The sequence below is a fragment of the Hyperolius riggenbachi genome, chromosome 10 (assembly GCF_040937935.1).
Source record: "Hyperolius riggenbachi isolate aHypRig1 chromosome 10, aHypRig1.pri, whole genome shotgun sequence".
NCBI lineage: Eukaryota > Metazoa > Chordata > Amphibia > Anura > Hyperoliidae > Hyperolius > Hyperolius riggenbachi.
In genome coordinates, this window is record NC_090655.1 from 209,080,267 (window position 1) to 209,096,800 (window position 16,534).

Sequence of the window (16,534 nt, forward strand, 5' to 3'; positions counted from 1 at the left end):
ATTACCCACACGTGGCCTGCCTGTAGTGTGCTGGCTGAGGAGGCTGTCAGCTCTGTGTGGGGCTGAGGGGGCTGTCAGCTCTGTGTGGGGCTGAGGGGGCTGTCAGCTCTGTGTGGGGCTGCCAGCTCTGTGTGGGGCTGAGGGGGCTGCCAGCTCTGTGTGGGGCTGAGGGGGCTGCCCGCTCTGTGTGGGGCTGCCCGCTCTGTGTGGGGCTGAGGGGGCTGCCCGCTCTGTGTGGGGCTGAGGGGGCTGCCCGCTCTGTGTGGGGCTGAGGGGGCTGGCCGCTCTGTGTGGGGCTGAGGAGGCTGCCCGCTCTGTGTGGGGCTGAGGAGGCTGCCCGCGGTGTCCTGCGGAGGAGGAGAGGATCGTTGGGATAGTTAGAAAGCCTCGCTCATTGGTTACTGCAGGAACCTTCCTCCAATAGGAATCAGGCAGGAGGAAGGTTCCTGCAGTAACCAATGAGCGAGGCTTTCTAACTATTCTAGCGCTACCCGGGGCTGAATACGGAGCACACGCTGGTGTATGCGCGGGACTACGCCGATACTATAACTACGCAATACCACTCGATCCTCTCCCCCTCCGCAGGACACCACCGCGCGGGCCACAGAAACTGGGCCGTAGGTTGGGCACAGCTGCTTTATCTGATCGCTTTTCAGATCACAAAAACAATTGGAAAACAGATCTGACCTTTCAGAAATTATCTATTCGACCCATCTATCTGATGGGAAATTGGCAAATTGCATTGTGTGTACCAGGCATAAGGATAAAATGAATTGAATAAGGTCCTGAAATGTTATTGTATTCTTGTGTGTACTGCAGTCCAACAAGACAGTTATGCAAAAAAACACAAGGGGGCGCACGTATGGCATGTGATAACGTAATCTGTCTTCAGTGCTGGAGTGTCGGCAGCCATTTTGTTGTAGCCTGCCAGAGGCCAGTCGCTTGGGAAGTGATAGAATGGCTGCAAAGCGAGGCGCAGGAGGTAATATTTATTAATTCTTGTTGTTCAGAGAAGAGCATGGGATTTCTGATTTCTAGTTCTGTGTTGTTCCTGCAGCAGCTAAACAGTCTGATCAACTCCTGAAATACAGAACTATATAACAGTAGCTATAATGCTTGTACAGTAGTACGATGATGCTGGCACTATAGAAATAAAAATCATAGAAATAACGATTTTTATCCAGGCTGCTTCCTGTTTAACATTGGTCTGGCTTTAGAAGTGAATTTAATTTAACGGAGTGCTGCTGTGCTCTTGCAGAGACAGTAGGGGGTAAGACCTTGTCTCCTGGGCTATTGTGGCAAGTGCTGCTGGTGCCTGGTGAGCACAGCCTGGTAAAATCAGCACCATCAATGATCACAGTTTCTTGGGGGTTTGTAATATAGTGGGGGTTTTTTGTAACTCATTGTTACGTTTGTGTGTACTATTTATTTTCAGGTCTGGCTAGGCAGGAGTGAAGGTATTTGGATAAAAGTATCTGCACAAGCGGGTCATGATGGAAAAACAAGCATCTCACACATCACTGGGTAATTTCAGGCCCGGATTTACATCATAAGGTGGCCATACACTGGTCGATTTGCCATCAGATTCGACCAACAGATAGATCCCTCTCCGATCGAATCTGATCTGATCGTATGGCCACCTTTACTGCAAACAGATTGTGAATCGATTTCAGCCTGAAACTGATCACAATCTGTGGAGCTGCTGCTGCCCCCCTCCCCCCTGCATACATTACCTGTTCCGGCCGGCGCGAGTTCCCTGGTCCCCGCAGCTTCTTCTCCGCTCCGGGCTCCAGACTGTTCCTGCAGCTACTGAACTTCCTATCCAGAGGAAGTTTAAACAGTACAGGGCGCTCTACTGTTTACACTTCCTGCCGGGACAGGAAGTTCTGTGTAGTTGCAGCCGGTCCGGAACCCAGCGCGGAAAGAAGACAGCGGGACTAGGGGACTCGCGCCGGCCAGAACAGGTAATGTAAACCTGCTGTATTGAGAACGCCGCTAGCGACGCACTCCTGACTCGCCGGCGATCGAGAGAAATCTTCCGCACGGGCGGATTGACGGGAATCGATGGGAACGATCGATTTAGGACGGAAATCAATCGCTCTGTCAGCGGTGTGCGCGGCGATTTTTACAGCCGATTCGATCACTGTGATCGAATCGGTCGTACATCGGCGGGAAAATCGTTAGGTGTATGGGCCCCTATAGGAGCCCATAGGCACATATGTCCTGGCACCCTAGACTTGCCCTCTATGGACCTACAAACCCCATCAAACTGAACCTACAAGTGTGCTGACTGGCTCAGCTGTCATTTCTCCCTTAGTTCACTTGCCCGTCATAGGTAGCTACAGGTGTCCCTTAGTATTAGGTAGCCAGAAGTACCCTCAATATGAAGGAAGTAGCTAGAGTTGCCCCAATTATTAGGTATCTAGTTGTGCCCCTGACTGAAGGGAGATCTTGTCAGTGGTATGAGTGAGTGGGTGAGTAATTTTTTTACACTCTGCTTGGGACTCTGTATAGGGAAGGAGGGATGAAGGCACTAGTAAAGGCGAGTGAGCCGCCTTTCCTTCATCAGGCGCTTGTAGGCACATACCTACAATGCCTTATGGTAAATCCGGCTATGGGTAATTCCAGTGGTTCTGGAGGTGTGGTTAGCTTACAGGGACAAGTATAATTTGCATATTCAGCAGGGATGCATCATGGGAGACATTATGTGCTCAGTACAACCTGAATAATCGCAAACGCAAATACCTTCTGTTTTAAGGAGTTAAACTTTTTTTTTTTTTGCATCACTCCAAAAGAAGAGACTTATTTCCTGTAAAGTAGACAGCTGTAGGAAAGAGCATCCTAACTCTCATCCCTGAACACAAGCAATGTTTACTTGGGTAGAGATTTGGTAGCAAATTGACTAGTGGCAGTGCTATGGGCTCTAGTGCAAGTTTTGCATTGATACGACGCACCAAAACCTGCCAAGGACAACCACAAAACACTTAGGGTGCATACACACATCAGATAAAAGTCTTTGGAAAATGAAAGATCACAGACCAATTTTAAGGGTACAATGGTTAATTTGCATATATTCAGCAGTGGTGCTCTGGGAGACATCTCGAGCTCACTCCAACCTGAATTATCGCAAATTCTTTCTGTTTTAGGAAAGCAATTTTTGTTTTTCTTAACATCTTAGTAAGGGGGCTTTTAGGACCATTGTAGTCCCTTACACACTCCAATGAGTTCTGGGTCACCATGAGCTTGCTGGTTAGTCTGTACCTCTCGGTTTACAAGCCCTACTCCATAGAGCCAAATTAATCCATGCCATGCACTGATGAGGATCAAACAATCCGAAACAGTCTGTATGCATGTTGGATTATTATGGCTCTGTACAATTTAACAAGCTGACACATCATTGCATTCCAGCGGTTCTGGAGGTGTGTTTAGCTTCTAAGGGTACAATGGTTAATTTGCATATATTCAGCAGTGGTGCTCTGGGAGACATCTCGAGCTCACTCCAACCTGAATTATCGCAAATTCTTTCTGTTTTAGGAAAGCAATTTTTGTTTTCCTTGTAGTATGAGAGCCATACCTACACAGTCTATTCTATGGAGCTGAACTCCCCATCAGATAGAAATCTTTGCAAGATGCTGCACACAAAGATGCTGTATACATTCAACAGATCTGTTCCTGCAAAAGATCCGTTCCTGCAAACTGCATTCATAGTCTATGATATCTGCAGATCCTCATACACACCTTGTTTAACAGACATTCATCTGCAGATCAACTGCAGATCAGATCCACCAGGATGGATTTTCAGATTTGCAGATGATTGTCAGATATGCAGATGAAGTCTGTTAAACAAGGTGTGTATGAGGATCTGCAGATCTCATAGACTATGAATGCTTTTTGCAGGGATGGATCTTTTGCAGGAAAAGATCTTTTGCAGATACTGATCTGTTGAATGTTTACAGCATCTTTGTGTGCAGAATCTTGCAAAGATTTTTATCTGATGAGGAGTTCAGGTCAATAGAATAGACTGTGTAGGTATGGCTCTCATATTACATGGAAGGGGGTAAAATTGGTCTGTGATCCTTCATTTTCCAAAGACTATGGTCTGATGCGTGTATGCACCTTAAGGTGGCCACACACGATACAATAAAATGATCCGATTTTATGGCAATTCGATAAAAACGATCGTATCTCCCGGAAAAAATCATTCGACTGAAAAATCCGATCGGATTTCCTGTTTTCTTCGATTTTTATTGATCCGGAATGCCAGATATTTTTCTTCAATCTTTCTAAAGATTGTATGGTGTGTGTTAGATTGTCAATGTATACACACCCTAGAAATTTTGTCAGAGTTTCCAATCATTTTTTATCATAATTGGGGAAAAAATGAACATACGTGTGTGGTACATTGGTCATATTTTTAAAAATGTTACAATCAGTCAGAAAAATTGATTGCAATTCTTAAATTGAACAGATATTTAAAAAATTGTATAGTGTGTGGCCACCTTAAAGCCAATGGGTACCGGTTAAAAAAAGAGGGAAGGCTCATTAGGACCGAGCCTTCCCTCTCCTTAGGTGAGTATCTGACTTTTTCTTTTTTTAACCGGTAAACATTCACTTTAAGAGCGGTAGTCTTTAAGAGGTTGAATAATTGTGTCAATGAAGAAATCACAAAACAAATCATTTAATACTGTATTACGAAAACAATTGATGTCATTTTAGTTGCATTTGGTTCTGTAAAAAGTCCTTGTAAGATTTCATTCTGAACACAATTACAAATCTACACTAAATTCTCTAAAACCCTTAGGGGTTGAATCATTTTGAACACAACTGTATCTTTGAGGTCCTGGGCATGCTATCTGTCAGATATGGGGGTAAATTGTTATTGGCTCTAGGTCTCATTGGACAGGGCTAACTTCATGTGGAGATTCCTGTAATAATATGTGTCTTTGTGGTGAAATCCTCTGTTGCTGTGCCTGGCAGTTACATCTGTTTCCCATAGGTGCAGCACGTAGTAAGAGCAAGCCACAAAAAAGATGTCCCCGTCCTCGTTTTCCCAGGGCCTCTCTAGAGAAACATCAGAAGATTGTTCAACGTTATCAGGTACGTAGAATGGAGGGTCTCATAAGGTGGCAGAGTTTAGGGCCTTGAGCACTTTCAAGTGGAACTATACTCCCTGTATTCCAACACTCTATTTTTCTGAATGGAGCAGAGATTCTGGATAATTTGCAACGGTAGATCTATATTTGATTGTTTGTTTTCTGACTAGATGTGAAGGCTACAATTTATGCGAACACGGGTTGTGATGGAGTGTTAAAGCATTTACTTCCCTTTTCTGCTGCTGTTACTTGTCTTGTACAACATTTTGATACTGTTTCACAACATCCCTGTTCCCCATGTGACCATGCATGGACCTGGTGATAGGCTGCACTGGTAGTGGGTGTGGTTCTGCAGGGAAGGGGCTGTGTACACAGAAGCAGGAAGTCTAAGGAGCCTTTCATACTGGTGCAGTGCGTTAGAGGGTTTTACTGCACCTCACCGTTATGCTAATGAAAGTCTGTGGGTACTTTTATACAGCATGTGGTGCGCCGGAAATGGCCAGTCTAACCTGAGTACATGCCTATGCTGCTGCGCGGTTATTGACTCCCTAGGTGGCCACTGGCAGCAGATATAGTAATAGTTGTCCATGCTGACAATTTACCATTTTTTTCTTTTGTCTCTTCAGGTTTACGTTACAGCCCAAGTCCAGGAAAAAAAAACACACTTAAAGGACATTTGAACTTTTTTCTTTATTTTTGTTAAGTTACCTTAGCAGCCTCTGGTCGAGCACTGTAAAAACAGCGCAGGAGATTTTGGATAATAATAGGAATTACGGCTATAGCGATGCTCAGTAATTATTTATACCAGAACCATCTACTGACAAGGGAGCACAGAGCTAATAGTAAACTTATTTATTTGAAAACTTTAAGTTGCAAAAAGACACAGACTGACAAACCTATAAAACCCCCCTTTAAAACAATTGATCGCTAGAGCTTGCAAAAAACATGCGTCCCTAATAGGAGTGCACTTCCTATATGCCTAGGATTTTTTCATGCATGCAAATTATCTTCGGGCCCAGCTTGATCAAAACAACATGACATCCAATGTGAGGCTGGGATCCGTGTGATCTTCAGTACTGGTCCCCGTGTGCAGCAATGCACGCCTCTCAACTTTACACAACCATTACTGACACTCATCCATTTGCATGTCAAACCTCAACCGGCTGCTCTATATGGCCAAACTTTCCACTGCAAGGCTTAGTCACTCACGTGTACCCTCCGGGACGGTCTGGGGCTCACCGCTCGTTTCCTCACTGCACAGATAAACTGATGTGGCGCGGGAGTTCCTCTATCCGTACACCAAGGGGGAATAGACATTGATTGTCGTTTCGCCAGCTGTTAATGGTGGTCAGCCGACGCCGGGAGGAAGGTTGCGGAGGCACAGGGGCACAGTACCACGCCCACCAAACAGAGGACGTCACGTATCACGTGACGCGTTTCATCCACTTAGGATTTCTTCAGACGTGCTACGTCTTAAAGGGCGCTCCCTTTTATACCCATGCAGGGAATTAATTCAACATTTAAAAAGACAGTTTGTCACTGCGCATATATGCATAGCCCCATAAACACGGATCAGAGTCAATAGATGCAACTATGGACATTGTTCCTTCCATCACAGGAAGACTTTCATATTCAAATCCTTATTTAAACCAAAGGGCATTAGACTTCCACATTTATAAATAAGTTCAGATTCCTTTTTCCTCAATTCAGAGTCGAAATCTCCTCTTCTTGGGCTGATGTTCAGTTTATAAATGCCCATAACTTGTAGGCCATTCGGGTTAGAGTCATGCTGTAACTTGTAGTGCATCACCATAGGATTTAACTTTTTCTTATCCACATTTGGATTTCGTATATTTGCTACATGCTCCTTTATGCGGGCACTCAGAGCCCTATATGTTTTACCAATATAGATTTTATCACATGGGCAGCGCATCTGATAAACGATTCTTTCTGTATTGCAGTCAATTCTGTCATTCACATAGAACACCTGAGATCGATCAAAATTGTAGAACTTATTATCCTTGTTCACATACCTACAAATATCGCACCCAGCACATCTAAACATGCCTTTTAATCTAGGGGGCTTTCTTTTACAAATATAATATAATATAAAATATTTATTGTAAAAGAAAGCCCCCTAGATTAAAAGGCATGTTTAGATGTGCTGGGTGCGATATTTGTAGGTATGTGAACAAGGATAATAAGTTCTACAATTTTGATCGATCTCAGGTGTTCTATGTGAATGACAGAATTGACTGCAATACAGAAAGAATCGTTTATCAGATGCGCTGCCCATGTGATAAAATCTATATTGGTAAAACATATAGGGCTCTGAGTGCCCGCATAAAGGAGCATGTAGCAAATATACGAAATCCAAATGTGGATAAGAAAAAGTTGAATCCTATGGTGATGCACTACAAGTTACAGCATGACTCTAACCCGAATGGCCTACAAGTTATGGGCATTTATAAACTGAACATCAGCCCAAGAAGAGGAGATTTCGACTCTGAATTGAGGAAAAAGGAATCTGAACTTATTTATAAATGTGGAAGTCTAATGCCCTTTGGTTTAAATAAGGATTTGAATATGAAAGTCTTCCTGTGATGGAAGGAACAATGTCCATAGTTGCATCTATTGACTCTGATCCGTGTTTATGGGGCTATGCATATATGCGCAGTGACAAACTGTCTTTTTAAATGTTGAATTAATTCCCTGCATGGGTATAAAAGGGAGCGCCCTTTAAGACGTAGCACGTCTGAAGAAATCCTAAGTGGATGAAACGCGTCACGTGATACGTGACGTCCTCTGTTTGGTGGGCGTGGTACTGTGCCCCTGTGCCTCCGCAACCTTCCTCCCGGCGTCGGCTGACCACCATTAACAGCTGGCGAAACGACAATCAATGTCTATTCCCCCTTGGTGTACGGATAGAGGAACTCCCGCGCCACATCAGTTTATCTGTGCAGTGAGGAAACGAGCGGTGAGCCCCAGACCGTCCCGGAGGGTACACGTGAGTGACTAAGCCTTGCAGTGGAAAGTTTGGCCATATAGAGCAGCCGGTTGAGGTTTGACATGCAAATGGATGAGTGTCAGTAATGGTTGTGTAAAGTTGAGAGGCGTGCATTGCTGCACACGGGGACCAGTACTGAAGATCACACGGATCCCAGCCTCACATTGGATGTCATGTTGTTTTGATCAAGCTGGGCCCGAAGATAATTTGCATGCATGAAAAAATCCTAGGCATATAGGAAGTGCACTCCTATTAGGGACGCATGTTTTTTGCAAGCTCTAGCGATCAATTGTTTTAAAGGGGGGTTTTATAGGTTTGTCAGTCTGTGTCTTTTTGCAACTTAAAGTTTTCAAATAAATAAGTTTACTATTAGCTCTGTGCTCCCTTGTCAGTAGATGGTTCTGGTATAAGTAAAGTACTAGGTGAGACGAGCGCCACACAAATGGTAGTTTCTGGTTGATATCCTGTGCAATTGCAGTGTTTCTCAGTAATTATTTAGCCACCAGCAATAGCTGGAAGCCGAATTACATCATTCCCCCCTATCCATGGTAGCCTGGAAGGGGAATAGTAATTAACGCTGACAGGACTTGTGCAGGAGTAGGTGAGCCGTCTATTGGTGTTACCCTGCACCTAAATCTCCTGGCGGCTAATTCATAGGTATGCGCATCTGCATGGTACACCCCTCCTGCACTTCTCTGGGACTCTCTAAGCAATCTTTGAGTTTAAAGGAGAACTGTAGTGAGAGGTATATGGAAGCTGCCCTATTTCCCAGTTCCCTGGCAGCCCTGCTGGTCTATTTGGCTGAAGAAGTGTCCGAATCACACCAGAAACAAGCAAGCAGCTAATCTTGTCATATCTGTCTAATTTGTCAGAAACACCTGATCTCCTGCATGCTTGTTCAGGGTCTATGGCTGAAAGTATTAGAGGCAGAGGATTAGCTGAATAGCCAGGCAACTGGTATTGCTTAAAAGGAAATAAATATGACAGCCTCCATATACCTCTCTCTACAGTTCTCCTTGCTCATGGCCGCACTCCCCTCCATGTTCAAGCAGTAGTACGACCCGCACCTAGCAGCACAGAGCTGCTTGTGGACAGCTTTATTTCGCAGCGCTGACCTGTGCGTACACAGAGAGGAGTGCAGCTGCAAAGACAAAAAGGTTCCTGGCCAGCAGGGGAGGAGTCACGGTGGATCACGGAAGCCTCTGAATCCCTCCCTACTGACACAAGTAACCTTTTATTTTAAAACTTACAGGTGTACTTTTACATTTTGTGCTCTTTAACATCCCTTTAGTGCTCTGAAAGTGTGTGTTCCAATAACCAAGGCCTTCACTGCAACTTCTGACTAGTCAGACATTGGGCCCTCCCCACCCCCTGTCCTTTGAGAGTTTCTCTGCTGCCAGTATCATTAGAAGCTGGGATTACTGTGAAAGCCATTACTTCCAAACCAAAGATCTATAGGCAACATTTGGAATTTGTTATCTGCAGGCATTTTGAAAAGTTACACAGATAATATAGTTTGGTATCATAACAAATCTCCTTAAAGCGGTAGTGAACTCAGAACTTCCTCTCTGCTCCATAAGATCCGCAACTGCGTAATAATCTTTAAAGAAAAACATTTATTTGTTACAGCTGATACAAATCCTGCAATAATTTGCTGTGTATTTACTTCCTGCTTTCATGAAAGCAGACATACTGTTATCATCTTGTGCTCTCAAATGAGCTTATCTGCCGTGACAGTCAGCTGACACAGCTGAGAGATCAAATTACAACTTGTGCTTAGTCACAGATGAGGGGGAATTAGACAGGCTAAACTCTCTAAATACATACAGGGTGCATGTCTATATGTTTTCCTTCTGTCCTGTGCAAGAGTTCAGGTCCACTTTAACTTGATATTCATCTCTGTAACGTCAGTTTATTTCCTTTATGCAGGTTAATGGTGTGATTGTTCTTAAAGTTGAAGATGACCCAATGTTTATAAGGGATGATGAGGAGCCTAACGGGATGGAGATTCCTCCAGAGATCAGCCCAGGTGAGGAATGAGCACTTAATACAGAAAAGAGTCCCACACAGTGGGGGATGCAGAGGTTGTAATTCCTGGGGGAGGGCTAGTGTAAGATTTGTCGTAGTCCCCGTGACATTGTAGCTATGCCACTTTTCACACACTTTCCCTGTTTAGTTACTACGACAATCTCTTCTTCTCCTCCTTCCTGTGCCAATAGAAAGTAATGGGTTGAAAGTATGGGCTTGATTTCAGAGCTCTGAAACAGTGAACTGGACTATATTAGATTAGAAGTCAGGAAAATACACTATGTGCCCAATGGAGGAGTCAGGAGACATCAGTCCCTATTAGAAGTAATGGGGAGACAGTATGTGCCCAGTGGGGGAGTCAGGAGACATCAGCCCCTATTAGAAGTAATGGGAGACAGTATGTGACCAGTGGGGGAGTCAGGAGACATCAGCCCCTATTAGAAGTAATGGGAAGACAGTATGTGGCCAGTAGGGGAGTCAGGAGACATCAGCCCCTATTAGAAGTAATGGGGAGACAGTATGTGGCCAGTAGGGGAGTCAGGAGACATCAGCCCCTATTAGAAGTAATGGGAAGACAGTATGTGGCCAGTAGGGGAGTCAGAAGACATCAGCCCCTATTAGAAGTAATGGGAGACAGTATGTGGCCAGTGGGGGAGTCAGGAGACATCAGCCCCTATTAGAAGTAATGGGAAGACAGTATGTGGCCAGTAGGGGAGTCAAGAGACATCAGCCCCTATTAGAAGTAATGGGAAGACAGTATGTGGCCAGTAGGGGAGTCAGGAGACATCAGCCCCTATTAGAAGTAATGGGGAGACAGTATGTGGCCAGTGGGGGAGTCAGGAGTCACCAGCTCCTATTAGAAGCAATGGGGAGACAGTGTGTGCCCAGTGGGGGAGTCAGGAGACACCAGCCCCTATTAGAAGCAATGGGGAGACAGTATGTGGCCAGTGGGGGAGTCAGGAGACATCAGTCCCTATTAGAAGTAATGGGGAGACAGTATGTGGCCAGTGGGGGAGTCAGGAGACATCAGCCCCTATTAGAAGTAATGGGGAGACAGTATGTGGCCAGTGGGGGAGTCAGGAGACATCAGCCCCTATTAGAAGTAATGGGGAGACAGTATGTGCCCAGTGGGGGAGTCAGGAGACATCAGCCTCTATTAGAAGCAATGGGAAGACAGTATGTGGCCAGTGGGGGAGTCAGGAGACATCAGCCCCTATTAGAAGTAATGGGGAGACAGTATGTGCCCAGTGGGGGAGTCAGGAGACATCAGCCTCTATTAGAAGTAATGGGGAGACAGTATGTGCCCAGTGGGGGAGTCAGGAGACATCAGCCCCTATTAGAAGCAATGGGAAGACGGTATGTGGCCAGTGGAGGAGTCAGGAGACATCAGCCCCTATTAGAAGCAATGGGGAGACAGCATGTGACCAGTGGGGGAGTCAGGAGACATCAGCCCCTATTAGAAGCAATGGGGAGACAGTGTGTGGCCAGTGGGGGAGTCAGGAGCCATCAGCCCCTATTAGAAGCAATGGGGAGACAGTTTGTGCCCAGTGGGGGAGTCAGGAGACATCAGCCCCTATTAGAAGCAATGGGGAGACAGCATGTGACCAGTGGGGGAGTCAGGAGACATCAGCCCCTATTAGATGTAATGGGGAGACAGTATGTGGCCAGTGGGGGAGTCAGGAGACATCAGCCCCTATTACAAGCAATGGGGAGACAGTATGTGGCCAGTGGGGGAGTCAGGAGACATCAGCCCCTATTAGAAGCAATGGGGAGACAGTATGTGCCCAGTGGGGGAGTCAGGAGACATCAGCCCCTATTAGATGTAATGGGAAGACAGTATGTGGCCAGTGGGGGAGTCAGGAGACATCAGCCCCTATTAGAAGCAATGGGGAGACAGTATGTGGCCAGTGGGGGAGTCAGAAGACATCAGCCCATATTAGAAGCAATGGGGAGACAGTTTGTGCCCAGTGGGGGAGTCAGGAGACATCAGCCCCTATTAGAAGCAATGGGGAGACAGTATGTGGCCAATGGGGGAGTCAGGAGACATCAGCCCCTATTAGAAGTAATGGGGAGACAGTATGTGGCCAATGGGGGAGTCAGGAGACATCAGCCCCTATTAGAAGCAATGGGGAGACAGTTTGTGCCCAGTGGGGAGTCAGGAGACATCAGCCCCTATTAGAAGCAATGGGGAGACAGCATGTGACCAGTGGGGGAGTCAGGAGACATCAGCCCCTATTAGAAACAATGGGGAGACAGTGTGTGGCCAGTGGGGGAGTCAGGAGCCATCAGCCCCTATTAGAAGCAATGGGGAGACAGTTTGTGCCCAGTGGGGGAGTCAGGAGACATCAGCCCCTATTAGAAGCAATGGGGAGACAGCATGTGACCAGTGGGGGAGTCAGGAGACATCAGCCCCTATTAGATGTAATGGGGAGACAGTATGTGGCCAGTGGGGGAGTCAGGAGACATCAGCCCCTATTAGAAGCAATGGGGAGACAGTATGTGGCCAGTGGGGGAGTCAGGAGACATCAGCCCCTATTAGAAGCAATGGGGAGACAGTATGTGCCCAGTGGGGGAGTCAGGAGATATCAGCCCCTATTAGATGTAATGGGGAGACAGTATGTGGCCAGTGGGGGAGTCAGGAGACATCAGCCCCTATTAGAAGCAATGGGGAGACAGTATGTGGCCAGTGGGGGAGTCAGGAGACATCAGCCCCTATTAGAAGCAATGGGGAGACAGTTTGTGCCCAGTGGGGGAGTCAGGAGACATCAGCCCCTATTAGAAGCAATGGGGAGACAGTATGTGCCCAGTGGGGGAGTCAGGAGACATCAGCACCGATTAGAAGTAATGGGGAGACAGTATGTGGCCAGTGGGGGAGTCAGGAGTCACCAGCTCCTATTAGAAGCAATGGGGAGACAGTGTGTGCCCAGTGGGGGAGTCAGGAGACACCAGCCCCTATTAGAAGCAATAGGGAGACAGTATGTGGCCAGTGGGGGAGTCAGGAGACATCAGCCCTATTAGAAGCAATGGGGAGACAGTATGTGGCCAGTGGGGGAGTCAGGAGACATCAGCCCCTATTAGAAGCAATGGGGAGACAGTATGTGGCCAGTGGGGGAGTCAGGAGACATCAGCCCCTATTAGAAGCAATGGGGAGACAGTATGTGCCCAGTGGGGGAGTCAGGAGATATCAGCCCCTATTAGATGTAATGGGGAGACAGTATGTGGCCAGTGGGGGAGTCAGGAGACATCAGCCCCTATTAGAAGCAATGGGGAGACAGTATGTGGCCAGTGGGGGAGTCAGGAGACATCAGCCCCTATTAGAAGCAATGGGGAGACAGTTTGTGCCCAGTGGGGGAGTCAGGAGACATCAGCCCCTATTAGAAGCAATGGGGAGACAGTATGTGCCCAGTGGGGGAGTCAGGAGACATCAGCACCTATTAGAAGTAATGGGGAGACAGTATGTGGCCAGTGGGGGAGTCAGGAGTCACCAGCTCCTATTAGAAGCAATGGGGAGACAGTGTGTGCCCAGTGGGGGAGTCAGGAGACACCAGCCCCTATTAGAAGCAATAGGGAGACAGTATGTGGCCAGTGGGGGAGTCAGGAGACATCAGCCCTATTAGAAGCAATGGGGAGACAGTATGTGGCCAGTGGGGGAGTCAGGAGACATCAGCCCCTATTAGAAGCAATGGGGAGACAGTATGTGGCCAGTGGGGGAGTCAGGAGACATCAGCCCCTATTAGAAGCAATGGGGAGACAGTATGTGCCCAGTGGGGGAGTCAGGAGATATCAGCCCCTATTAGATGTAATGGGGAGACAGTATGTGGCCAGTGGGGGAGTCAGGAGACATCAGCCCCTATTAGAAGCAATGGGGAGACAGTATGTGGCCAGTGGGGGAGTCAGGAGACATCAGCCCCTATTAGAAGCAATGGGGAGACAGGTTGTGCCCAGTGGGGGAGTCAGGAGACATCAGCCCCTATTAGAAGCAATGGGGAGACAGTATGTGCCCAGTGGGGGAGTCAGGAGACATCAGCCCCTATTAGAAGCAATGGGGAGACAGTATGTGGCCAGTGGGGGAGTCAGGAGACATCAGCCCCTATTAGAAGCAATGGGGAGACAGTTTGTGCCCAGTGGGGGAGTCAGGAGACATCAGCCCCTATTAGAAGCAATGGGGAGACAGTATGTGCCCAGTGGGGGAGTCAGGAGACATCAGCACCTATTAGAAGTAATGGGGAGACAGTATGTGGCCAGTGGGGGAGTCAGGAGTCACCAGCTCCTATTAGAAGCAATGGGGAGACAGTGTGTGCCCAGTGGGGGAGTCAGGAGACACCAGCCCCTATTAGAAGCAATAGGGAGACAGTATGTGGCCAGTGGGGGAGTCAGGAGACATCAGCCCCTATTAGAAGCAATGGGGAGACAGTATGTGGCCAGTGGGGGAGTCAGGAGACATCAGCCCCTATTAGAAGCAATGGGGAGACAGTATGTGCCCAGTGGGGGAGTCAGGAGATATCAGCCCCTATTAGATGTAATGGGGAGACAGTATGTGGCCAGTGGGGGAGTCAGGAGACATCAGCCCCTATTAGAAGCAATGGGGAGACAGTATGTGGCCAGTGGGGGAGTCAGGAGACATCAGCCCCTATTAGAAGCAATGGGGAGACAGTTTGTGCCCAGTGGGGGAGTCAGGAGACATCAGCCCCTATTAGAAGCAATGGGGAGACAGTATGTGCCCAGTGGGGGAGTCAGGAGACATCAGCACCTATTAGAAGTAATGGGGAGACAGTATGTGGCCAGTGGGGGAGTCAGGAGTCACCAGCTCCTATTAGAAGCAATGGGGAGACAGTGTGTGCCCAGTGGGGGAGTCAGGAGACACCAGCCCCTATTAGAAGCAATAGGGAGACAGTATGTGGCCAGTGGGGGAGTCAGGAGACATCAGCCCTATTAGAAGCAATGGGGAGACAGTATGTGGCCAGTGGGGGAGTCAGGAGACATCAGCCCCTATTAGAAGCAATGGAGAGACAGTTTGTGCCCAGTGGGGGAGACAGGAGACATCAGTCCCTATTAGAAGCAATCGGGAGACAGTTTGTGCCCAGTGGGGGAGTCAGGAGACATCAGTCCCTATTAGAAGCAATTGGGAGACAGTATGTGGCCAGTGGGGGAGTCAGGAGACATCAGCCCCTATTAGAAGCAATGGGGAGACAGTATGTGCCCAGTGGGGGAGTCAGGAGACATCAGCCCCTATTAGAAGCAATGGAGAGACAGTTTGTGCCCAGTGGGGGAGTCAGGAGACATCAGTCCCTATTAGAAGCAATCGGGAGACAGTATGTGGCCAGTGGGGGAGTCAGGAGACATCAGCCCCTATTAGAAGCAATGGGGAGACAGTATGTGGCCAGTGGGGGAGTCAGGAGACATCAGCCCCTATTAGAAGCAATGGGGAGACAGTATGTGACCAGTGGGGGAGTCAGGAGACATCAGCCCCTATTAGAAGCAATGGGGAGACAGTATGTGGCCAGTGGGGGAGTCAGGAGACATCAGCCCCTATTAGAAGCAATGGGGAGACAGTATGTGGCCAGTGGGGTGTTCAGGAGACATCAGCCCCTATTAGAAGCAATCGGGAGACAGTATGTGGCCAGTGGGGGAGTCAGGAGACATCAGCCCCTATTAGAAGCAATCGGGAGACAGTATGTGGCCAGTGGGGGAGTCAGGAGACATCAGCCCCTATTAGAAGAAATGGGGAGACAGTATGTGACCAGTGGGGGAGTCAGGAGACATCAGCCCCTATTAGAAGCAATGGGGATACAGTATGTGGCCAGCGGGGGAGTCTGGAGACATCAGCCCCTATTAGAAGCAATGGGGAGACAGTATGTGGCCAGTGGGGGAGTCAGGAGACATCAGCCCCTATTAGAAGTAATGGGGAGACAGTATGTGGCCAGTGGGGGAGTCAGGAGACATCAGCCCCTATTAGAAGTAATGGGGAGACAGTATGTGGCCAGTGGGGGAGTCAGGAGACATCAGCACCTATTAGAAGTAATGGGGAGACAGTATGTGGCCAGTGGGGGAGTCAGGAGACATCAGCCCCTATTAGAAGTAATGGGGAGACAGTATGTGGCCAGTGGGGGAGTCAGGAGACATCAGCCCCTATTAGAAGTAATGGGTAGACAGTATGTGGCCAGTGGGGGAGTCAGGAGACATCAGCTCCTATTAGAAGTAATGGGGAGACAGTATGTGGCCAGTGGGGGAGCCAGGAGACATCAGCCCCTATTAGAGGTAATGGGGAGACAGTATGTGACCAGTGGGGGAGTCAGGAGACATCAGCACCTATTAGAAGTAATGAGGAGTCAGTATGTGGCCAGTGGGGGAGCCAGGAGACATCAGCCCCTATTAGAGGTAATGGGGAGACAGTATGTGCCCAGTG

The 16,534-nt window shown here is 47.8% G+C and overlaps 1 protein-coding gene across 1 annotated transcript in view; it reads left to right on the forward strand.

Annotated features, from left to right (window-relative positions):
• Positions 1-916: 916 nt before the first annotated feature.
• The window catches only part of LOC137534318 (zinc finger protein OZF-like), an 89,422-nt gene continuing 73,804 nt past the window's right edge, over positions 917-16,534 (forward strand). The window contains exons 1-3 of the mRNA XM_068255764.1: positions 917-982; positions 4,997-5,097; positions 10,030-10,129. Of these exons, the coding sequence (XP_068111865.1) occupies positions 958-982; positions 4,997-5,097; positions 10,030-10,129 (226 nt within the window). The 5' untranslated portion in view covers positions 917-957. The remainder of the gene's footprint in view (positions 983-4,996; positions 5,098-10,029; positions 10,130-16,534) is intronic.